Consider the following 24,713-nt stretch of genomic DNA (forward strand, 5'->3'; position numbering starts at 1 on the left):
GGAACAGGGATGGGCAGAGGATGGGTTTGGAGGCTTAGGCTGGGTCACTGACCTGTGTATTCCTGGGCTTCCCTTGGCAGTGAAAGGTCTCTGCAGCCTGTGGTGGAAAGGAGAGCTCTGAATTCTTCTGCAAACTCCTTGTGTTTTAGTTTGCTGTTGTTTGGTAGCATTGATGGTCTCTGGAGCTGTCACTTGAACAGATGCAATGCTGCTTTGCAGACTGAGAATTGAAAAGCTGTTTGTTTTCTCAGTGGCACGAAGTAGGTGCTGGCAGGGTCCTGCTCCTGAGGAGGAGAGCAGTGTCCCAGTGATGCTCACCCCCAGGCTGGAGGGGAGGGCTGAGGGTGAAGGATTGCTGTTTGAGTTGGGAGCCTTCCTTAACCCCCTGTAACCCAGTAGATGCTTGATGCTCTATTTCCTTTAACCTCCTGCAGGCAGTGCTGCTCTTAAGGGATCCCATTTTCCCCAACCTCTTTCTAATCCAGTCTCTTTCTTTTTGTCTTTCTTATGTTTTAGATTCCTAAAGGTGTTTGTGCTGGTGCAAGAACCTCGGGGCGAGCTTGTCACAGAAGGAGAAACAAAATGGTCTGTTTACCCTGCAGGCAGTTAAAACACACCCATGGAAAGCCAGACTCCCAGTCTAGTCTGGAGTTCCCACTTGAAAAATTCAGATCTAAATTCCATCCCAGCACCATTCAGACGCTTGCTCTTTTCCATGGCATGCTACTTGTGGCTCGGGTTACCTTATCAGCCTTTCCCACTCTTCTGCCAGCTTGGCACAGCCCCTCTGTCAAACACAACCCACACTTTCTCCCCCACCCAATTCCTCCCACCTTCTGTCAGAGAACTGCTGGCTGCCCTTGGATGCAGAGGGCGGCCGGAGAGTTCCAAGCATGTGCTGGTCTGTCCCTCTGTCCCTCTGTCCCTCAGTCCCTCTGAATGTACACACTGGTCCCATCAGCATTTCACACGGTGCCTTTAGTGCTAATCCTGCAGGAATTCTCATCAGAGAGCGTGGAAGGGAGGTGGAAAACCTCCCCTGGGCACAGTGTTACAGCAGCTGGACTGGGCTCTGAATTTGCAGATATTAAATTTGATCCATTCAATATTCTGCTTTCCCCAAAAGGTCGCTAATACTTGTCAGCCTTTATTTTTTTATTATTTTTTTTTTTACATCCAGGCTGATGCTCATCCCAAGTGTTAAACCCCTATGACTTTGCTGTTCCCTGAAACCCTCTGAGCTCACGTGTGTACGCTGGTTTTCCTGCTTGTTCTCCTTGACCCCCCTCCCTCTTTATCCACCCTCCTCTCTCCCTCCCCTTCCTCACACACACACACACACACACAGACACACACAGACAGTGGCATTTTGGTTTGAAGCCCCATTTTGCTGGTCACAGGCCCCGTTTGGCTCTCGTTTCAGCCTGCATGCTCGCCCTGTTGCCTTGCCTGCGCCCACCTTCCTCAGGGTCACGTTATTTTGTGGCTCGTGGTTAATCTCTTTGCAGTTTTTTTTTTTTTTGTTGGTTTGTTTTTCAGCATTTCAGACCTGCCTTCTCTTTTTTTTTTTTTTTTTTTTTGCATGACCTCCTGTGCGTTCTCATCAGTTAACGTTTGAATAACAGAGTTTTTTTAGCTAAATAAAAGAGGGGGGGGGAAAAAGGAAAAAAAAAAAAAAGAAATCGCACTGTTTCCTTCTCCCACCTTGTCATGGACTGGACCTGGACCCAGCAGCCAGATAGGAATTGTGACCACCCTGTTCTCATGTGGTTTGGTTAAAGCAGAAGTAGGATGATAAGTGATGCTGCACTCTCTCATGTCATGCAATGAGGAGAGAGCTACACCATCTCCAAATATCACAAGTTCTGGACCTCAACTGCCTATGAAAGGGTCAATTGCTCTCTAAACTTCTGTGTTCTAAGTTGGTTTCCTCTCAGTTGTTACCATTGCTTGGGTTTTAGTCATCTTGGACAAGTTTGAGCCCTGTAAGAGTCAGTTGTCATTAAATACCTGAATTTATTCATCGATCAACACGTCGTTCAGGGGGATCTCCTGGCTCCAACCCAACTTCAGCACATTTTGTACAATCCCCAGATTTTGAGAAAGTTCATGTCAAAGCCACTATGGGCAGTGACCCTAAAATGAAACCTCTCAGGGTTAGTTTGCAGACAGACCAGTGTTGTTTGGCTGCCTGCTGTGCTGTTGTGTAGGGTCAGCACATGGAAACACATCCCAGAATCACAGACTCTCCATGCTGGGGGTGGCCTGGGCCATTCCCCTGCAGGATGAAGTCATTTTTTTAGTTGGGTTACGTGTTGTATTCATAACTCTGCCTCTTTCTCTCCATTCAAGACACCAACTTTTATTTTCATTAGCACAAAGTCCCTCAGTGCTACAGTTCATCCTGTAGCTGTTGTAATGATGGTGCTTAATATCTGCCAGCATCAACCAGCAGAAGGTTTGTGTTTTAAACCCAACCCAAGTGGCTCTGGAGCCTGTGCTGAGCACAGAGAACACCAATCCCAAGGCTGTTGGGATGGCTGTGGCATCAGAGGGTCAAAATCCATTAAACCACATCCTTATCATTGCTGCTACTGTGGTCACTGAGCTGTTTAGATCCATGAGACTCCAAGGGGGATGCACACACTTGGCACCTGTGGCTTTGTGCAAAGATTTGTGCAAAGGCTTTGTGGCATCCCCCTCGGGGGATCTAAAGGGTTGAGCAGGTGAAGGGGGTGCGAAAATATCCTTAAGATATTTTTAGCTGCAGTATTTTTATTCTCGTGTCCAATGCACTGTTGAATCAGCAGCTGAGAATTCATTTTCACCTATTGTTGTGCCATCTATGTAAAAATTAGATCAAAGTTTTGCTTTTCTATATTTAATCTGGGTGGACAGTATATTATTGTCAGCCTCTGTGGAACATTGGAACAATTGCAATGTCTGTGTTGCTCAATTGTGCTGTAGAAGGAGCATTAGCTTTAGCTGACTGGTTGACTTGCAAAGTTTTATTGAAAGACCATGTATGGAGTTTTTATAAACTTGGCAACTAGTTCCCAAAAGCCTGGGTCTTAAAGCTTATTTCAAAACCAGTGACAGTCATGTGTCGTAGCCTCCACACGTTTATTCTGCTGCCGTTATCCAGGGTAATGAATGAGGAATTTTTGTAGAATTCACCTTTGGCAAATGCTGAAGAACTAAAGATGTGACTGGTTTATAAAAACTCTGCTTGAATTTACTAATCTTGCCCAGCAGCATGGACTGTACATCTGTGAGATCTCATGATCCCCAGCAAAAGTCTCTAATGCCCTTTCTTAACACGTGTAAATAGAGAAGAAACATATTTACTGATACTCAAAAGTTGTGTTTAATGCTGAGTATTTTTCAGAAGTTCATTTAGTTTGATGCATATTGTTCTTTGGTTTTTGTTTTCCTGCCTGAAATGTCAAAAGACCTAAAAGAAGCCAAAATTCTATTTTAACATGATGATGTCGAGCACTTTTTTATTTGTATATGTGTGTGTTTGTGTGTTTGAGCACTGATCTCGAGACTTCGGTGGCATCTCAGTGTTGTGATTTCATTGCCAATGTAAAAGGTTCTGGTGTTGCCCATTCATTTCTGGAGACAGAATTCAACCAAATAAAGTGCTTCCATTTGAAAGCGAATATTGACCTTGTAGCAATGAAACAAAGTCATCTGCATATTTAAATAAACATTTAATTCCAGAAATATGGTTTCGCTGGACCCTTTTGATCAACCAGATTTGTTTTTTGGTTTTTGGTTGGTTGGTTATTTTTTTTTTATTTCTTATTATTTCCCACTGGAATTTTCAGGCATTTGAAGTATTAATTTGGCTCTGACTTGTCCCACAGAGCCAGTTCATGTCAGGTCACTTTGAGACAATGATATTATCAAACTTTTACCTTTCCAGCTGGCACTGAGGAGAGAATGCAGTGGTTGGGTTGTTTTTTTAATTGGTCATCTGAGGAGAAAAACATGGGCTGTTCTGGCTGGAGCTGGTGTTGGGAAGGGCAGGTGGTTTGTGCTTTTTCCCACTTTAGTAGGAATCCATGAGAACTGGAAAGCTGAGGGAAACTCAGCAGAGAGAGCTGTACCATGGAATGTTTTGGTTTAGCTGGAAGTCTTGGCAGGTTTTTGTTGGTTTTTTTTTTTAATGTGGATTGGTTGTATATTAAAACAACCTGTTGCAAGCCTGGCAGGTAATGGATTTGGGCCTGGCTGTGTGGACATGCAGGTGTGTCAAACACAGCAATGCCTCTCACCGAGTAATCTGAAAACCAGGCACATTTCTGTAAGTCTGCCCGAGGTGTACAGTTCCATTTTAACATGCAGGGTTGGTGAAGAGTGTGTGTATCTCTAGCTGAGACAAAAACTCTTCTGGCTTCTACCCTTCTGTCTTCTGCCCCCCCTCCAGGGGCCACCAGGATTTGTGGTTGTCCCTCTCAGTAGGTGACACCTGGCTGCTCATTTTATCTGAGAAATAATCTGCAGATTATTTCTTTTTCTAAGGTAAAGTTGCTTAAGCTGCCCTTTTTTTTTCTTTTTCTTTTTTCTTTTTTTTTTTTTTTTGAAGCAGGATTTCAGTTGTTCTTTGCCAGCACTAATTAACACCCTTGTCAGATCAGGACAAATCGGGGCTGTTTGTGACAGGCTGCTGGTCTTTGTGGTTTTGAGCAATAATGAATAGGAGGGGGTGTCCCTCTGGCTCTGACTTGGATTTATCTTTCACAGAATCAGCATTGCTGACTTTAAATAGAAACAGCACAACCAAAGAGGTGAGTGAGGGTTTGGGGGGCGGAAGCCAAGCTGAGCAATAAGGGAGCTTTTTGTGTCTGGGCTGTCACTGATGGGGAGTGTGCAGGGGCTGGGTGTGCACTGGGTGGGTGTGCTGTGGCTGTGGGGGAGGGTGGGGAGGTCCCACCCAGCAAGGTGTGGCCTCCTGGGCTCAAGCAGGTGAAACTGCAGCTGTGTGGGTGCTGCATCTCCAGAGGGAGAGCCAACTCCCCTTCCCACGGGCTGAGGCAGGACAGGTGAGAGTGTGGGGCAGGTGTGGCAGAGGGTTTGTCACCTGTCACAGCTCCGTTCTGCTCATGGGGAAGAGGAGCAGCACCTGTGAACTGAACTGGCACTGCCAGGGGCCTGTGGGGAGGGAGCAGATAACCTGGGATCTGCTCCATCAGTCCAGTGCATGGGCAGTTCTTTCATCTTTAATTTTTCTCCCTTGCCCCCACCCCAGGCTCCCTGGAGCTGCCAGTCCCTCTCACCAGGCAAGGCAGGCCCCAGGCAGCAGGGTGTTGAATGCACATGTATTTATTGTACCACATTTTCAGCACAAGGTCTAACACTTAAGCACAGGAGTGTGGTTACAGTCTGTACAGCACCCTCCGGACGCACGGACAACACGGACATGCAGCCCTGCAGGCTCTGCAGCAGATCCCAGGGCTGCTGCAGTGGGGAACAAAAGACAGCTTGGAACAATGAGAATCCCAACAGTGGCTCATTCTCTGACCTCCCCCTCAGGCCTGTCTGGGTCTGTACAAGCATCCCATAAACAGGATTGTAAAATTAACATGCTGAACCGTTTACAGACAGTTTGTAAAGAAGCAGCAAACATTTGATCTAAAAAAAAAAGGAATAAATAATCAGAAGGCCACATTTTTCTTCTCAAGTTCTCCTGTCCTACCCCCTTCTATCTCTTAAGTCAAGGAGCAGCCTTTCCCTCCCCTCCCTCCCTCTCTTTTTCAGGTGAGGAGCTTGGGAGGTCCCAGCCCCACATGGAGTCTGGCACCACTAAGGCCAGACTGGATGCTGTGCAATCATCCAGCACCAAACACAGTTTGGTTCCTCAGGCCATGGGAGGCACCTCTTCCTTCTCTGCCTTCACTAAACCTCACTCAAAGCCTTGCAAATATTTAACTCTTGCCTTTCTGCCTTACAAGATGAATGAAAATCTTTTTAAGAGTAGCTCTGCTGAGACAAGTGGAGTTTGGCCTTTTTTGCCTTCATTCCTGTCTCCACTGCCTCCACCAGCTGCTCCTTGGATGTACTGGTGGCAATAGATGGGGGAGCAAATTCATTAAGTGAGCCACTGTATACACAAAGGACATCTGGAATGACCTCAGCACACAGGTGGGGGCCCGTTAGCAGGAAGCAGCTCATTCCTAAAAAGCTGCTTCCCCAGCCTGGGCCCTGCCCAGCCAAGGGTGACCCCTCAGAGTGGGCTCTGTGGGAACAGAGGAGCCCTTCCTCAGCCTTCCCACCCCTCTGCTTGTCGTGACAGATGTGGGGACACAGCTTATGGCAGGGTCAGTCTGAGAACCAGGTTGGGAGCAAGGAGTTCCAAAATCTGCATCAGAGCTGTGCTTTGTCCCAGCCCAGCCCAGCCTTCCTGGTACCACCCCATGAGCTGCACCCCAAAGGCTCCAGCCCACAGCTCCACAGTGCCAGGAGCTTCAGCAGGAAGAGTGCAGTGGGAAGGAAGGCGTTGGGAAGGAGGACTCACCTTCCAGCTCTGTTCTCTGAAACTGTGCTGAACAGGTGAAATCAAGACAGAAGGAGAAAATAAAATTCTGCAGGACCATGAAGGTGATGTTTTGGGAGCAAGAGGAGAAAGGAACAGCCTCTTTCCAAATTTCTTAGTTGATTGCAACCAAATTTGCAAGAATTCGATAAAGAGCAAAAACTAGGAAGTTGTGACAGCTGTGCACCACCAGCACAAAACCCCAGGGAGACCGTGTGGCTTTTCCTCAGCCTCAAACAACAGGTTTCTCTAGTTGCAACACTGCCCGCTGGAAACATAAATAACATTTCATTGTCTTCATACATTTGAGTTAAAAAGAAAAGTGCCAAAAGCAAAACCTGCACAGGAGCAGAGATCGATTCACTGGGGACAAGCTGGGAGTGCTGGCTTCTTGTAAGCAAAGGAAAGGGGGAGGGCTCGGGTCAGGACAACCCTCGGGAGGTGTGGCTGCAGCCTCGTACCATGGCTTCATCCAGAGGTGAGTTAGAGCCTTCTCCCAGTCCATCTCAGCACCAACCTGTGCTCAAAGCCACGTTGAAAGGATGAGGAGGAAGCCTGCCTGCCCCAGGAGTTTGGGGGGAGCTGCACACACCTTCAAGTACCAGACAAGAAGAGGTTTGACCCCTCAGGACTCCCCAGCCCTCCACCCCCACACAGAGGTGTCTGTGCCTTCCCTGCCCCGCTCCCACACAGGTCACACCGCGCGCGTCTCCGCTTCGATCTTCTGCTCCCCGTGGTGGTTCTCCAGCTCTTGGACCTGGGCCACGTTCTGTCTGATGGCAATCTCTGGGCCCCCTCCATACAGTGTGCTTAGATAAACCCACGTCTCCTCGGAAATCTGCCCGTAGTCAGCGCCTGGAAGGGACAACAGCACTAATCCAGTAGGGAAAGGATGAGGCACCACACTGCCAGGACGTTCTCTCCAACCACCTCCCCTGCACAGCTCACCCCAGGAAGAGGAGGCACTGGTGGTCCCTACCAAAGCCCCCACTCTACTGACCCAGTACAGCTGCAGCCCCCACAGTGCCACCTCCTGGAAGCATCAGGGCTCCAGTGTGTCCATCACTAATCCATGTCTCCAGTCACCACATCTATATGTCTTTTAAATCCCTCCAGGGGTGGCAACTCCATCACTGCCTTGGGCAGCTTGTTCCAAACCTTGACCACCTTTTCCCTGAAGAAATTTTTCCTAATATCCAATCTAAACCTCCCCAGGCACAGCATGAGGCTGTTTTTACTTCAAAAGCTGCACCACTTGACTCAGCAGATGCTGAGTAAAGACCAAGTCCAAAGCAACACAGGATCCAAGCTACAACACGAAGGGGAATGGTGGAAGGGGCCTGGGGAGCAGCAAGGCAAGAGCTGGGGAGCTGCAGGAACCAGCCACAGCAGCAAGCTGGTCATGCAGGAGCTGCCACTGGATAACTGGCTCAGTGGGAGGTAGAATGGGGTTGGGCAGAGAACTGTCATTCTCTGCAACACCATCTTGCTCTGTGACTGCTTCATTATGGACACCCAGATCCAGTGGAACAGTCTCCTCCACCTTCAGGAACACTACAAGGCAGAAGCACAAGCCTTACCCTGCTTGACTTGCACGTGGCCACCCGGTTTTGTGAGGGCGATCTTGGTGTTGTCAATTGGTCCAGGAGGCTCTGTGGGGGAACAAACATGTCAAAAACCATCTGCTTTCCTCATTGCCTCCAGATCCAGCTGCTTTCCTGAGCTGGTTCTCTTGTAATTTCTGGGAACCTGCAGGCAGTCAGGGGGGCTGGTGTCTGAACTCTGCTCAGCCTCGTCACCACAGCCAGGGCAGTGCTCACCCAGGACCCAACAAAAGGACTCATTTCCATTCCACCCCTCACCCCTGGCAGACCCCTGCTCTCTGATCCTTACCATTATCCTTGCCCTTGACAAAGGCTTCCCATTCCCGGAACCACTGCATGCTGATACAGTAGATGACACTTGGAGACTCCTCTGCCTGGAAAGCCTTGTTCAGCTGGGAGAGCAGAGAACAGAGACATGCAGGAAGGACTCAGTCACTCCTGAGATCTCAGGGGGCCCCTTCCCCAAAGGCAGCCTTGCCATTCTCCAGCAGAACCCCATGTTAATTCCCTCCTCACCCTGTTCCTGCTCACCAGAGCAGGCAAGAGACAAGGATGGTTTCACACTTCGTGCCTGCACAGCAATTTCACGTCCCAGCTGCCCTTCCCCTGTGCTGCCAGCACTGGGGAACCCCCAGGCCAGCCTCCTGCCCGTGCTGTAGATCATGTTCTGGAAAACTGGCAGGGGTTTTCCAGGTCTCCATTTCCCCCCTCCACCCTTTGCCTTCCTTCCAGATGCTTCCCATGCCAACCTTGATGAAGGTGTCGATTTCGATCCTCCTGCGCTTGGCGAGCGCCTCGATCTCCACTTGGCAAATGGAGCACACGTACAGATGGTTCACAGCAGGGCCACCCCCAAACCTGAGCACAGGGAGAGAGGGGAATGGGGAGCTGCAGCAGAATGGAAATGCTTCCCAGCCCTGCATCCTACAGACATGGATTGTTCTACTACTCCACACACTGGTGAACAAGGTGCATCTGTAGCAGAGGGCAGAGCTGCCTTTACTCAACCACTGAGGACCACCCAGTGCTCTGGAACAGGCACTGGTCCAGCTTATTCTGACTTAGATCAGGAAACTCTTACCCAATACTGGGAGAAAGAATGAAATGGTCACATTCACCTGTTGTAGAGATATTCCCACACATTTTGGGGCAGAATCACAACCAGATCATCGATGTAATGGTATTTATTAGGAGGGATCCCTGTGGAGGAAAGGCAAAGGGAAGAGTTAATCAGGGAACTCATTACTGTGTAAAATAGACACAAATAAAAGGGCAGATTTTCCTTTCTGAAAACTCTGATTCCAGAATCTGCTCCCTTTGGTAATAGAAGACAGTCAAGAGTTCATCAGCTGTGGACATTTCTCAATTCACGGCCTCAATTTCTAATCAAGTGCTTCAATTCCAGTGAGAGATTTACAAACACAAGTGCTCCCCAGCATGACTGATGAAGCAGCAGAAGAATCAGACATAGTTATCAGCTCCATTCTCCAAACAAACCCTGAGGGCCAGCCTTGCTGACAGGGTAACACAGATAAATGCTGCCCTATCTGCTTTCTACAGGTTTGTTTTTAAACACAGAGAACTGAAAACTGATGTTTCCCAGCATTAAACATCCCCCCAGGCCTCTGACCAGCAGCACAACGGGTAATTGTCTCATCCCTCCCTCAGCAGGCTGGGAGTTTCTGCCAAAGAGGATCCCACTGGAGCATCCCCTGTATCAGGATGGCAGCTGGAGCTTTTTCCTGCCCTTGCTCATGCACCAGGAAACAAAGGTACAGCCAAGAGGTGCTGCTCCCAGGTCCAGCAGCCTTACCTCCATGGGAGCACAGAAAGGTGTGGTTGGTGATGGGCCCAGGCTCAGCAAAGGTGTTGAATTTATTGAGCCACTCTCGAGAGATGTAGAACTGGAGCAAACTGTGCTCCTTCATGCTGGCCAGGGACACGACCTTCTGGCGCTCTCGCACGGCTTCCTCACTGCTCTTCCTGGAGAGGGGAGAAGGAAATTAAACAATTCCTGAAAACTCAAAGTTCGTGAAATGCATTTCTAGGTCTTCTGTAACCAGGGCTCAGCTCACCTGTAGAACAGGACATAGGCTTCTGCATTCTGCACCACGGTCTCGTGCACCTCGGTGACGTACTGGTCGTCGAACTCGTACCACTGGCCATTGATCACGTTCTGGCAGTAGGCAATGTAATGGCCACCTGGAACAGAGAGCACAGCCCTGCTGGGATTCACAGTGCAGACAGAAGGCAGGCCTGGGATAATGTCAGCAGCACAAACAGGATTAGCTGCTGGCAGAGAACAGAGAGACAGACACACACACACACAAAAAAAAGGATAATTCCTGTTCAGGCAAGCTCTGCAGGAGCAGCAGAGCCTGGCACTGTCACCCTGATTTGCCTTCCTTGTAAGAGCCTCTCAGCAAGACTGAACACTGGGAAAGAGTTTGAGCCAAGCCCAGAGTGAGGCTGAAATAGCTGCAGGGGATCTGTCAGAAGTTGCTCGGTTCACTTGCAAAGGGCAGAGGCTGCACAAGGCTGGGAATGGAGGGGGGTGGCCTTACACTGCCCCTCAGCCCAGCAGAGGTGTTGGCTAGTCCTGAACACACTCCTCCCATTGCTGCTCCTCTGCCTGTGCTCCCAGCAGAAGGACTTACTGCCTGCTGTGCCGTGGTGACAGATGACTGACAGGAGGTCGTAGGTGGTGATCTGGGAGACACACTCCTTGGCAAGGAAGGGTCGCAGATCCAGCCCTTCCAAGGGGAAGGAGACATGGCTGTTGATCTTGAAGGAATACATCACCTCATGCCGGAACCGTTTCAAGTGGATGCAGAGAATCTGAAAGACCAAGGACAGAGGACACCAGAGCCCAGTGTTACTGTGGCTGTTCTGGTAACACAGCACATCTTTGTCTGTCTGATCTTCCTGCTGGCTCCTCAGCTTAGAATGGGAAAGCCTCATCTGGTCTAGATACAGGACTTTGCCATCAAAACAAACTGCTGTTTTTGTTCCACCTCTGGCCTCCCCACCTCCTCAGGGCTGCTAAAACAGAACTAGAGAACAAAGTGCTTTCACTCACCTCTGGGAGCCGGAGGACCTTGCAGTACTTCACTCCATTCCGCAGCCTGAGGGAGGAAAAGAAACGAGCTGTGAGAACCCTCTATAAAGCAAAGGGATGCCAAAAGGCAAGGCTGGGTCTTGCTCACTTTGCAATCCAAGACAAATCCTGAATTCCAGCAGAAGAGATGTCCAGGTAGAGGGCACGGCAAAATATTTGACAGCAATACAGAGAAATAAAGTTCCAGAAAAGCAACACCGTACAGATAATGCCAACTTACTTCTTACACCGTTCACAACTGTACATGTTGTCCCCTGCAGACAGAGAGAAGAGAGCCATTATACAGTTGCTCAGAGCACACAAGGCTGACACAGCTACATTTCCACCAAGTGCAGAGAAACATGTTAAGAGCCTCTTGGGGAAGCCAGGATGAGAGGAGATCAAAACATTCCTCTCAGTAAGTGTGGGCAAGAAGAGAATGCAACTAGCAGGAAAGTATGGAACTGCCCACCAACAACACACAAACAGCAAATTGAGCCCTCTAGAGCTTAAGAAGTCAATGGAGAAAGCAAAGAAACTAAGTAACCACAGCACTCAACCAACCAACAGCTATTCCTTGCTGAGGACACTCTCACCCAGATTTCCCACTCCTGAGCAGGTGGGTAAACTCAGTCCTGCACAGAGATGCTGAGCTGCCAACTTTTGGTACTGCCACCCTCTAAGTGACATAATAAGGCAGGATTTGTCAGAGCTTTAATTCGCCTCCAAAATGCACACAAATGCTTCTCCGTGCTGTCAGACCCCACTGAAGAAAACTCACCCTTCAACTCATCTGCTGCAAAAAAGGCAGCAAGGCAATCCTCCAGTGTCACCACAGGACCCCAAAACCAGCTAGGGATACAGGACACCACAAACCTGCAGAGGAGAAGTGATTAAGGTTGTATCTAAAATAGTTGAATGCTTTGGTATACAAAACCCCAAATGGATGATGGGCTTCCTTCCTAAGCTCATCCTACATCCCAGAGGAGCAGGGAAGGCAGGACTGCTCTCAGCTGATGTTCCTACTGTGACTGCTTAAACTGGAAATGATTTGGAAAACTAAACCAGGAATTAATTTGCTCTGGAGGGCAGAAGTGAGGGATGATCAGCTGCACAAGAGCTCTCAAGGTGTGTGACAGAACTAGAGCAATGGTACAACTGGTTTACATGAAAAGGCTCAAAGCCCTGTGAGATGCCACATGCTGTCCTCCAAGGAATGGTTCCAACTGGCCACTGGTTAGGGATAGCTGCCTTCCAGCACTGCAGGGCAAACCCCAGAAAAAAAGATGTCCTGCACAGGAACACACCTCCGGATATACTCCATGATGAAAGCAATCCAGCCTTGTGGAGCATAGGTTGTCCCCACATGCCCCTGTCTTAGCTGGCACGTTTTGGGTAGATGGCAGAGTGCAGCTTGGCTCAAGTCCTCCTTCCCTGGGATTGGGAGTGACAGGTCCTGGAATGTCTCCACTGTTGTAGAAACCTGGAAATATTCCAAGAGGAAGAGGTCTGGTTTCCTGTGTGTGTAATGGAGATGGGACCTGACCTTCATCACCTTTATCACTGGTTGGATTTTGTCTAGGCTAGAAACCTGAGCTGGCAGTAGGAGCAACTTGCTCTGGCTAATTATTCTTCCCTGCTGTCAGCAGACTGACTTCTGTCAGGGCTTTTGTAGCACGGATTCAGTTTCCTAATGTGAATCTGATATTCTGGCCAACTCAGTAACATGGATCTGCAAACAGACCCCTACAGAGAAACACGTCTCCTCGGCATGGCAGGTTCTCACACCTCCCACGCCATCACCCTCCCCATTTTAGCAGGCCTCTGCATCCCAGGGTTTGGAAAGAGCAACACCATTCCCTAGGAAGGGATCTACAAGCTTGAAAGCTGTGCTGTGAGGCTGACAGGGCCCAGGAGACTCACCCTGTCCATGTGAGGCACTGCACCAGGCTGAGGATGGAGCCGTCGAAGATGTTCGGAAATCACCTGCGGTAACGGAGTTCCTTCTTCTTTTCCCATAAGCCTGCATCTGGCTGAAAGACAAGGAAGCCCCCTGGTGGAGTACTCCCTCTCAGTCTCCTGTCTCTCTAGAGTCACACAGTTACATAAGACCATGAGACAAGCACTGTCCTGATGTTCAGACCCCACGTGCATGACAGGGAGATGGTGGAGCCTGTAGCGAAGGGACATGGAGGACACTGCTGCTGTGTGTGATATAAGAAAGGGGGAGGCAGCCAACTGAACCAACAGCAGCGTGCCAGCTCTCAGGAGGCAGAAATTGTCTTACTGGAAATCCTGTTTCCATCCTCTTAATGTTTAGAAAGCCTGGCCCTGCCACAGACAGCCCCTGCTTTTTTAAGTCCTGCGACATTTTGCTCTAAGCTTTGCACTTTACCCTCCTCTCCCCCTGACCTGTCTCTGTACTTTGTCCTTTCCCCCCCCCCGCCTCTGGCCACGTGTTCCCCAGGTTTCTTGCACTGGTGAGGATTCTCCACCACAGGACTGGCCAAATGCAAAGTTTTGTTTAACAACAAACCCTCTTCCCACACACACGTGCACAGAGACAGAGTGGCTCTTCATCCAGCCAGACACATCTGCGGCTGTGCTGACCTCAGCCAAGGGGCTGGGACACAGCTGAAGAGAGAATGTCCTCATGGAACAGCTGTAGGGACGTGGTACAAGCACATGCCATTGTGTTGCAGACTATGCAATGGTGGAGGGATTTTGATTTGCAGTTTGCTGTGGGATGAAGAGACCCGTTTGAATACAACCCAAGCCAGGCTCCACTGCAGCCTGAGCAGTGCTCCCAGCACTGAGGGACATCTGCAGCCTTAAGTCCATTCTTGTGAGCCCAAGCTGTCCAAGAGGCAGGAAAGCTCTGTCAGTAACAACATTACAGTCCTCAGGCCCACATGCTATGAAATTCAAGTCTGGCAGACAAATGTTTATGCATCTCCCCACTCCCCTGAAGGGACAGAGCTTGTCTTCTGGGACTTCAGAGCCATTTTATTCATGACAAACACAGCGGATCCAGACATGGAGATCATTTCAGGCTCCAGTGTAAGAACAAACTAGAACATTGTTGCGTCCAGAGCTTGACTTTACCTGCAGGTTTACTGTAGTCTTTGCCAAATGCTATTTTAGAACGCACTGATGTCCAGCGGAATCAGCACTTTTTACATCTGTTAATCAAGAATCACGATGGATTCCTTCTCTCCCCTCCTCCTCTATGTGCCCCCCCCTTTGCCTCCCAGCAATCCCTCTTTGCACTACCTTTCTTGAGGACATAGGAAGGTCCAATCCTGGCAGGACTGGAGCGAGGAGGGCTGCTGGAGAGCTTGGAGTGCATCTCATGATGAACCGGACTGCAGGGGCGTGAGGAGCAGCGCACGTAGGCATCATTGTCAGGTTCTGCTTGGGAAAACGGGGAGGGAAAAGGGCACTGCTGAAAACCCCAGTTATGAAAGGCAACCCCACTGCCATCAGTGTCAGCCCAGCTCTGCATTCCAGCACAGAATCTTTTCCAAAGGCACAGTTCAGTGCCTGTCAACCGTCCTGCTTGCACAGGCTGGCAGACACAGCTCCCTCAGAGCATGGGTGAGAGTGCACACAGAGCTATACTGAACAGCTAATAATCACATACTAAAAAAACCCCCCAAAACAACCCGCCATTTTTTCACACTTAGATGACTAATTAGGTTTTGCAGCTTGCTCCTGTAGCCCTAATCCACACAAACAGCATTGCTGCCTTCAGTGCCAGCTGGCAGAGTAAGGCTCTTACATAAAGAAGCGTTGAAAGATCGGGTATGTTCAGCTTGAGGTGACTCCACACTGCTGCTCTTTTCTTTTCCCTGAGACACAGAAATGCACAAACTGTGCCTCTCCCTTTTCTCTCCCCAAAGCCCACAGTCCAACACTAGCAAACACCTTCTCCCATGCCCTTTCCACAGCTATTATTTCCCCAGGCTAGAGTATCAAATAAAGCAATGTACACATAAAAAGCCTTTTTTTCTTAAAAGGCATAAATACAATGTTTGCAGGTTTGGCAGAGGCAGGTAAAGACAATGCTGTGCCTTTACTCAGCTCACAGCACTTTGGCCTGGCTAAGCACCTCTCTGGCTCACCTAGTGTATTTTCTTATAGACAAAGGCAGGACTGAGGAAAACCCTGCATACAAAACCTTTTGAAACCCAGAGAAGGAACAGTCACATCATGTGTGGTTTGCCACTGCACCACACCACAGTCCCTGTGCAGGATGTAACTCATCTTCTCAGAGATATCCTGACTGGAAGAGTTGTATACCTGGTGTCCTACACGGGCTGGCAGGACGGGGAGCTGGCAGCATCTCAGGTGAGGCTCTGCCATCGACTGGCATCATAGTAGTGTCAACATCTGCATCCTCATCCACCTGCTCCGAGTTGCTGCGCCGGTGGCCACAGGAGAACTTCCTGTCCTTCATCCTCTCTTTCTCAGAGATCCCTCTCCCTGCTTCATCCTGGATCAGCAGCTCTGTCTCTGCCAGGGAGCCACTCCCCATGCTCCCTGTGGTCCGACTTTGTCCCTCTCCTTCACCCCTGTCACTGCTGGAGTCACAGGACAGGAACTCATCCTCCGAAGGGCTCCGGTCCCCCTCCCGCTTGTCCTCCTGGTCAATGGTATCCAAATCCCTCGTCTCTGCAACAACTGGTTCCTTCAGTTCTTCGTGGAGCTGATCCATCAGGCACCGCAGGAACTCCTGGGTGTCCTGAAAACCAAGGATTCCATGTCAGTATCCAGCCAGAAACGGGGCAAATGAGAGGGGGGGGCAAAGAGGGGCCCCACTCTCAGCCTATTCCAACACTGCCCACAAAGGTCAACCAGCTCTGCAGCTCTGCTAAAGCAGAGAGAGGGCCATGCCCACATACCAAAGGGCCTCTCTGCAACAGAAATGCTATTAACTCCTAAATAATAAAAGGCCCATTTTTTTTTTATCTGAATATCTTCAGCAGAAAGACATCAAAAAGCCAGAGAGCAGCCTGCAAACCAGGAGCTTATTTGTCAGGGGTTTGCCACTGATAAGAGGCAAGAGACAAAGAGAAACCTGATGAAAACAGGAAGCCCTGGAGAACAGACAAACACCCACAAATAAATTTTATGAACACTCACTTCTGCTCAGGGTAATCCATCTCTTAGAGAGGGCAGATTAAAATCTTTAATAAACTAGGAATGGAACCAAGGCTATACAATCCAGGTGCAAGCTCCTACATTCATAATACATGGTAAAAGAGCTGATATGTTGGCTTCAAAGGAGCTGCTGGAAAGCAACTTGGTATTTTGACAACTCCAGAGAGTTAATGATGATGTTTCTGTTATTTTATGAAGTTTGGCTTTTAGCCTGCCCTGCCTTCAATTTTATCTCTTTAGAGATGAGAGTTTTCCAAGCCAATGTACTTCACATCAAAGACAGATATAGAAGTTCTTTCATTAATCATTATTTTTATCCTCTGTTTTGATTTCTTGTCACTATCATGGTTTAGATGTACTGTCACTTCTCTTGCAAATTTTTTGAATCATAGTTTTTTGTTTACATTTGATTCTAAAGAACAAACAGAGCAGCTACACTGATAAAGACTTCAAAGAAAAAAAAAGATACTATCTTTATATAAGATTTAGTTTGCTGTGATTCCCCAGAAAAAGAATATAGAACGCTCACATCTTTGACTTTTAGTACAGATTTGTCCAGGTTTTTCAGCTCTGATGTGAATAAATAATACCAAATTTTTATATGACAGGTATCAATAGACCTCAAAGCTGTTTATAAAGGATTTGACCATCATCATTTCAGAGGTGAGCAAGCTGACACAAGAAAACGAACTGATTTGGAACCAGCAAGAACCCAGGTCTCCCAAATCCCAGCCCAGTGCTCTACAAAATCACTGATACTGATACAAAAAGGCCATGACCCCTGAGCTCAAGCTCTTCCTTCTGAACACAAGCACCACCACTGCAGGAATTAAAATCCCACCATCTCTGGAACAATGGCATGGGTTTTTTCAGGCCCCACCTGCTGTGCGTAGCCTCGGAACATGGGGTTGACGAGTTTAATTCCGTGGGATAGACTGCTTGGAACAACATAACTCGGGCTGTTTAGACATGGAAAAAGAAAAAATGAGTTAGTTTGCTTATTGGGCCTGGAGCCAGTCTGTCTAATAGGCCATAGCAGAGGGTGTGGTAATCAGTTAAAGAGGACAAAAGATAATTATGCACCTGCAAAGCCTGGGCACAGATTTCTGCATTAGCTGGATGACAAACACACCAAGAGACAGAAAACACCTTGCAGCCATTTCAGTCTGTCCTTCCAGACTTACAGCTCTGTCCACACTTTGAATGCTCTCAACTGATTCTTTCCAGAGCAGGGTTTGGCAATTAGAGTTTCTTGGTTGGATTCTGCAGCACCATGTCTGGCTCAAAATCTGGGTGGACTGACCACCCAGAAAACGGGGTGAATCAAAGCAGGATCAAAATTACATGATATGGCTTCACAGGCTACAGCCTCCTCCTCCAAAAAGACACAGTTCACCTTTGTTCTGTATCCTACTTATGCCTTGTTGAAAAGAAACATGAGGCAACCATGCAATGCCATGTTAATTCCTAGTTTGATGGTTTTTAATTGATTGCACAGAGCAGACATCTTCAGATTTTAACAGAGCTGCACAATTTTGCACTGTCCCTTGAACTAGTCTCAATTTGAACCAGTAGCAAACATTTCCCAAAATGTCACCTGCATTTTCCACTCTCTTCAGTAAAAAAAATCTCTGTATCACTTCTTCCATCCAGATCTCAGAACTAACACAGATTAGAACAGATTAGAGGTGACCACTCACCGTTTCTTGTGCCAAACCTCAGACACCAACTTCTGGTAACTTTTGCACAGTGCAGGTTTCTTATCTGTACGGACCAGTCCACCACATTCCAGGAAAAACTGTGGGCTACAAAAGATGAGAAGGATTCAGAAGTTCCTCCTCTGCTTCTAAGGGTTTATTAAAATTTAAATGCAGGCCTTATCTTCAAATCAAGGAATGAATTAGTGTATGCTTCAATCCTGATTAACTTGAAACAAATGAAAAGGCTGATGTGAACCTGTTCCCAGTACAGAGAAGAGGTCCTGGAATTAGTCCTCAGCGGGATGGCTAGAAATATTTAGCATATGGGTTGTTAGAATGATATCCCTGGGGAGAATAAAGAGATGTGACATGGCTTTTCACAAGATAAATGCTTTCTGTTGCAACAGAAATGATGCAATTTTACTTCAAGCAATTTCCTGCTGTAACACTTCTGTTGCCCTAAACAAACACTATTTTTTTCTGCCCTTAGCCTGGCTGATCTCTCTTTGCAAGGCTCTTGAAGGTTGCAGATCAGAGGTGACACTTTTGGTATTTAGTGAAGGATGCCACTGAAGGCCTTCACGCCTACCAGTTAGAGAGAGCCTGAAGTGCTGCATTCATGTAGCAGGAGTTCCCAAGATTTTTCATTCCAGTAAGGCCTAAAGCACAAACAAGAGAGGGATGAATCACTTTCCAGACATGCTGCTTTCTATATTCCTCCCCAAAGGACAGGGAATCCAGCCCTTTCTAGACAGTCTCCACACTCTGCTCCCAGGAACCTCCCAGTGCAGGTCCTAGAGATTGCAGAGTTGCCCTCCCAGCCCTTTCATCCATGTGATGCAAAGTTACCTCTTGGTTTCAAATCATCATCCTCTGATTCAGATTCGCCTTCATCAGCCACTGCAATTGGAACAGCTTTCAGAGGGTGAGCAGGCAAAGGAGAATCCTAGATTAAAGACACAGAAGTAAGTCTCAGTGAGAGAAATGAATGATGAGCTGTGAGAGATATTATCTCACACATAAATGGAGCCAGCCTTTAAGAAAAGCACTGTGGAGAGAGAAGAACCAGTTGCACTGTCTACCCTTCTCACTAATGCCAGGAGGGAGAGGAAATGGTACTATTACTGCTTCCAGTACACAGGATAAGAGGCATCAGGAATGAGCAACAGTGTCACAAGTACGTGTGTTTCTGGTCTGACAGCTCAAACTCCCATGGGCCATGCACTGAAAATGAAGATGGCACAGCTGCAGTGGTTCCTCCCAGATGCAGACACTCCATGGAAGAGGCAAGGAAAGGTTAAAAATAAAGTCAGAATAGATATTTAAGCCATAGAATCACAGGATCACAGAATGGTGTGGGTTGGAAGGGACCTTAAAAATCATCTAGTTCCCACCCCCAAGTCATCTGGAAGGCAGGGCTACTGGTCCTCTGGCTACTTTCAGTGAAAGAGCTCCCGTTGACAACAAAACCCGCACAACAGCAGAAACCACTTGGCTAATTTTACACCAGGCAAACAAAAGCCCTGCCCAGCATTCAACCCTGGCCCTGTGTGACACAGACCCACCGGTTCAGTGAACTTGGCCGGGGGGGAGGGCGGGTGTGCTGCCAGCCTCTGCTCCAGGAACACCTCCCTCTCACAGGCGTAGCACCACACACGGAACGTGGTCAGATTCACCGTCAGGTTGTGCTTTTTGGCCTAAGAATGAAAGAGATGAAATGAAGGGGGTCTCCTCTTGAAGCACAGGAGCGAGGAATGGGGGGGAAATCCAACTGTGTCTTGTCTGAACGTGGATGACAGAGGAAAGCTCACCTGTGCATGAAGTGTGCTGTGGTCAGCAAAGGACTCCCCACAGCCAACGTAAGGACAACCAGTCTGGAGAGGGAAAAGAGCCAAAACACAACAGGCACATCAAATTAGAGCCTTCACAAAACAGTCTGCAACCCCAGTCCCACCAGCAGCAGCAGCAACTTCAGAATTATCTTGCCAGTTTTCTAACCTGCTTTTTATTCAGGACCCAGAACAGGATGGAAATTTAGAATTCATGGGAATTTAGAAGTGATTTAAGAAAGGAAACCTGGAACCAGGTTTGGACCCAGGTAAAGGCTCCGTTCCAAGATCATTGCTCCAACAGGCAGCTCCTCTGAGCAGCCTCAAACCTCCCGGGGATTCCAGTGTAGAAATAAACTGCCCCTTCCCACCCACATGTCCTGTTGCATTCCCTCCCTCCTCACTGCCCTGAGCAACATCTGCCAAGATGTCACCCTGCAGCCCCTTCACAGGTGCCAGCAGAGGCAGCTCACAGTCAAAACCAGGCATTTTATTCATTCCTACTGGGAATTGCAGGAGCAATTCCCTACAAGGAGTGAACTATTACATCCTGGCAGATTCTGACAGCATTGCCCTTTCATGTGGGGAGTCTCCTCCTTGGAATCCATCAAAAAACATAGACAGTTCCACTGTCAACCCCCTCTTTGCTTCCTACTATTCAAGTGAAGTTCCACCACATCACGTACACAAATAAGAAGCCATTTTTACCTGAAGACAAGCCCAGAGGTTTGGTCCCACAGCTCCACAAGACTGGCAAGTTCCCTGCATATTCATGACAAAAGAAGGTTTGTTTGCTTGGTTGGTTTTTAAGTAACCGAGTCCTTTAAGAGTGGGAAACTTCTCTGTGAGGCAGCCCTTGCCAACCTGCAGCTCACAGTATTTCATTCCTTAATACCACACTCCCAATCAAATATATACAATTTGCAGCACTTCAGCTAAGTGACACAATTAAGCTGGATGACAGTGAGGTGGGGTCATAAAGGTTGGCTTTATGGGACATGTGCAGGGTAGAGCAGAGCGGGAAGGAGAGTTTTTGCCTCTCTCTGGAGACAGGCAGCGTTTTCTTCAAAAAGCAAACATGCAAACCCATGCACAACAGCTAAAAGGGAAAGGACCAACAACCACAACACCCTGTACCTTGGATTTGAGCAGCAGGTCATCCCTGGTCACCTCTCCTATGGAATCCAGGTGAGGACAGATGTCTCGTGTATCCCCCATTTTCACCAACGCTCACACAAGGTGGGTGTTTTCCTAGGACAAGAAAGGACAGTTCCTTTTACCTACATGTCAGGTTTGCTCTCACAGACTGTAAGAAGATACATGGGCATGCTTTGCATGTTAGAGGTTACATATCCACCTTTAAGGTTCAGAGATTGAAACAAATCCAAATCTGGAGCCATTCATATGAGCTGGCACAGTCTGGCCCCACTGCTGAGTTCATTGAAGCAAACAAGGCAATGGGGAGGAGAGGGAAACACACAAATAAAGGTAATAATCCCTGTCCTGGAATGTGCCTTCAGAAGTGCAGGGAGGTGCTGGCACACAGGCACAGCTTCAGCTGAGAAGAAACAAATCTAATTAGCTCGTTTGCATGAAACTGAGGTGAAAAGTGAAAGGGCACTGCAGCCCAAGACACCAATATGGAGCCTGTGGTGTCTTCCAGCTGATCTCAATCTAACAGTTTGCTGTTACACTCCCTTATCAAACACTAAAAATATGATTAGTTCTAAATGAAGCTGGGCAAGAGGGAAATAAACTTAAATGAACTGTAACACCAATAACCAGGCTACAGCCTCTGAGGAATTTACCATTTGATAGGTAGATTTTCAACAGTATGAGCCACATAACTCTGAGACTGTGCAAAACATAACAACACACTGTTCCACCTGGCTCATATGTGCAAGCACGACAAGAACTGAGGATTTCAGAGCTGTGTGCTTATGAGCACAATAAAGACTTTCTTTCATGGTGGTCCATGGGTATGTAAAAGACTTTAAACACGTCTGAGTAACATGCAGCTATATAAAAAAAAACAAATGAAAGGACTTTGTGTTTCTTAAGCACAACTTAAATAACCTCACTCATGGCTGTTAAAAAAAAATAAAAAAGAAGACAAGTGATATTAATAGCACAGACCAGGATCAAAAATATTACTGTTGGCTGGAAATGAAGCAGATATGAAAAGGCCACATTACTGCAAGAAAGAAGTGGAAAAATCTGATGAACTTGATGTTAATGACTCCGGGGTGGCTACACTGTTTTTTTCACATTTTGAGGACATTTGAACGAACTCCCAGTGTTATCTGGTCTGAATCACTGACAGGGGAAAGAAAATTAAAAAAAAAAAAGATATATGAATAAGCCATTGCAGCAACACTTATCTGGGAGTGGAAAAGCTTGCCTAGCACCTTGCCTTGGCAGAAGACAAACCTCAAGCATAATTTTACAATGTTTTCCCAGCACTCTGCAGAACTGAATGAACTGACAGGAGGAGCAAAGCAAAACTGGAGGGGGAAGAAATCATATGTGCATGGTAGAAAACACCACAGTGGTGCTGACCTGGATCTCTGTAACCTGTCAAGAGATGCTTAACAAACAATGAAGCAATTCCATGCAGCTTCCCAGAGAAGGAAAACAGCACCACGTAACACATGTTGATTTAAAAGACAAGTGACAAGAGCACAGTAGCTTTGACTAACACATAAAACTGGGACATTTCAGGCTCTGAGTCTCTTCATCAAACCCGACCCCATTTTCCCAAATGCATTAGCTGGTCCAATTAAAAAAAAAAAAAAAGTATCAATGCCACGTTTGCTATTTCACCTTCCTTGATTTCTTGTCTCTTTCCCAGATGTTTCCCAGAAAATCTAGTGAACAAAATACTGGTTTAAAATTAATTCCAGAACCCTTATCTTCACCAGCTTAAGCAAGCTAGGAACCAGTTCTGGAGCACACGGTGTTAATTCAGTCTTGTGGACATGGATGGCTTCAGTGCTCTCCTTGGGACCACTCCTCTCCTCAAAATTAAAACCATGCCTTTAGACTTTCCAGCACTAGGGTGCTGATGTTCCCACACAGGGCTTCTCTTTTTTAACAAAACAGAGGAAAAAAACCTCATTTTTGCCTCTCAGCCCTGACAGCACACATCAGAAAAAGGTTGGAGTTGTGATTGCTCAGAAAGAAATATTCAACCTCTGCCTTCTCACGACTCTGCCCCACCAGCTTTAGCTGGCACACACAGCTCTGATGCTGCACAAGAAACCAGGAATTTCATGAAAGCGCTGCCAGAGAGCTGAACTGTGCCTGTCAAAACGTACTGCAGATGAGGGGAAAAGAAGTTACCCTAAAACAAGTCCCTCAGCCTGTCTTTCTCAAGCACCACTGTGGAGGAACAGTACACGAACATGTCAGAACAATTCCACCGTAACTGCAACCTACTTTCAGTTGCTTAAATTGCTGCCAAACCCAGTGTCTCTGCCTTCTACGGGAACACATTTCTTGGGTTTGGGTTTTTGGGTTTTTTTTTTTTTGCATAAAACAACTGTGTGGTTTCGTACCAAAGCTAGAGCCAAGCTATCAAGAGTTTCAGATCCATGCAGGCTGACAGCGTGTGGAGTAACTGCACAAACAAAACAGATCTTTGCACTGCTCATCCACAAAACAAACTACCAGGTCTGGTCTTGCATAACCCACCAAGAGAACGGAGTATCTGCAGTTGTTCTCAGCGACATTTTATGCTTGAGATACTAAAGAAAGAAACACTTACTGAACTGCCCTACTGACAAGGCAAAAGCAGAAAGGAAGTGCTTCTGACTCGCTGCTGAACGTTTGCAAGGGAAAGCCAGAAGGTTTATGTGGAGCAGGCAGAGCAGAGCAGGTCTGAACACTGATTTGTTACAGGAGGTCACAACACAACGGCTCACCCGGAGATTTAGCTTGTAAGCAAAAAACACCTCCGGGAACTCCCCCCTTTCCTCGCTGTGTCGCTCCTCGAGCGCAGCAGACCCCCAAAACACAAATACCCTCCTGACAGCCGCTACAGCTGCTCGGCACGAGGGAGGCTGAACAGAAACCTCCAAACCCCCAAAGGGTCGCCCCGGGGAAGGCACCGGGCCCTGGGGGGCTGCAGGGCCGCCCCAAAGCCGAGGATCCCGGAGCCCTGCGGCCGCTGCTGCTGCATCATCCCGGGCCCGGCCGCCCGCCCTCCCTCTCCCCGCACGGCCCCGCCGCCCCCGCCCGCCTTCCCCGCTCACCTGCGGGATGCTCGGGACGCCGCCGCCCCCCCCAGGCCGGGCCGCCGGGAAGGGCCGCGGGCCCCGGGCAGCCGGGGCCTGCGGAGCAGCGGCGGGTCCGCGCAGCCGGGGAGCGGGGCCGGCTGCGCCGGGCGGGGACGGGCCGGGCGGAGGGGCGGTGGCGCTGCCCCTGCGGGCCCCGGGGGCTCCCCCGTCACCGGGCGGTCGGTGCTCAGCCCCTCGCTCAGCCGGGGCACCCAACAGCGCGGCTCGGTGAAGGGGGCAGCCGGGGCTGGAAGAGCCGCGTCCCGCCCGCTGCAAGGGTTGTAAACCCGGTGTGGGACCGGCGCTCCCCTGACACGCACCGGCCACCGGCGGGGCTGCGAGGAACGGGACGCCCCCCGTGACTTACACAGGGGCTCCTCGGAAAAGGCAGGGAGAGCCCGGGGAGCTCCCGGCCCCGCTCCCGGGAGGGCACACGGGGGGCTCCCGGGCGGCTCCTGCCCGGGCAAGGTGCTGGCAGGGGGGCGGTGCCGCGCGGCTTCGT

The 24,713-nt window shown here is 48.6% G+C and overlaps 2 protein-coding genes across 7 annotated transcripts in view; one reads left to right on the plus strand and one right to left on the minus strand.

Annotated features, from left to right (window-relative positions):
• The window catches only part of FNBP1 (formin binding protein 1), a 98,208-nt gene extending 94,479 nt beyond the window's left edge, over positions 1–3,729 (plus strand). For both annotated transcript variants that reach the window (XM_032708118.1, XM_032708119.1), the window contains exon 19: positions 517–3,729. In XM_032708118.1, the coding sequence (XP_032564009.1) occupies positions 517–524 (8 nt within the window). In that variant the 3' untranslated portion in view covers positions 525–3,729. The remainder of the gene's footprint in view (positions 1–516) is intronic.
• A 1,584-nt stretch (positions 3,730–5,313) lies between these two features.
• USP20 (ubiquitin specific peptidase 20) lies at positions 5,314–24,703 on the minus strand. 5 transcript variants are annotated; one of them, XM_032708111.1, is made up of 24 exons: positions 24,532–24,703; positions 21,072–21,185; positions 20,643–20,696; positions 19,917–19,979; positions 19,671–19,802; positions 18,955–19,051; positions 18,695–18,764; positions 18,106–18,210; positions 17,286–17,364; positions 15,545–15,986; positions 14,516–14,653; positions 13,166–13,275; positions 12,550–12,725; positions 12,024–12,118; positions 11,484–11,517; positions 11,225–11,270; positions 10,803–10,983; positions 10,221–10,347; positions 9,959–10,128; positions 9,264–9,345; positions 8,895–9,003; positions 8,435–8,537; positions 8,122–8,193; positions 5,314–7,396 (listed from the first exon to the last, which is right to left on the minus strand). In XM_032708111.1, the coding sequence occupies exons 2-24, from the start codon at positions 21,150–21,152 to the stop codon at positions 7,236–7,238; spliced, it is 2,727 nt and encodes a 908-aa protein (XP_032564002.1). In that variant the 5' UTR covers positions 21,153–21,185; positions 24,532–24,703; the 3' UTR covers positions 5,314–7,235. The 5 variants fall into 5 exon arrangements, with proteins under 5 accessions (XP_032564002.1, XP_032564003.1, XP_032564001.1 ...); XM_032708112.1 differs by having other exon boundaries at positions 24,579–24,697; XM_032708110.1 differs by lacking the exon at positions 24,532–24,703 and adding an exon at positions 24,188–24,268.
• Positions 24,704–24,713: the final 10 nt, after the last annotated feature.

Source organism: Chiroxiphia lanceolata, chromosome 21 (genome assembly GCF_009829145.1).
Source record: "Chiroxiphia lanceolata isolate bChiLan1 chromosome 21, bChiLan1.pri, whole genome shotgun sequence".
Classification (NCBI taxonomy): Eukaryota; Metazoa; Chordata; class Aves; order Passeriformes; family Pipridae; genus Chiroxiphia; species Chiroxiphia lanceolata.

Excerpts from the sequence above, each read along its gene's own strand:
- USP20 (XM_032708111.1), bottom strand. The coding sequence starts at position 21,152 with ATGGGGGATACACGAGACATCTGTCCTCACCTGGATTCCATAGGAGAG. Across the intron at positions 19,052-19,670 it reads CGGCCAAGTTCACTGAACCG|GATTCTCCTTTGCCTGCTCA; the intron begins GTGGGTCTGTGT and ends TCTTTAATCTAG. Across the intron at positions 9,004-9,263 it reads TGGGAATATCTCTACAACAG|GTTTGGGGGTGGCCCTGCTG; the intron begins GTGAATGTGACC and ends CCCTGTGCTCAG.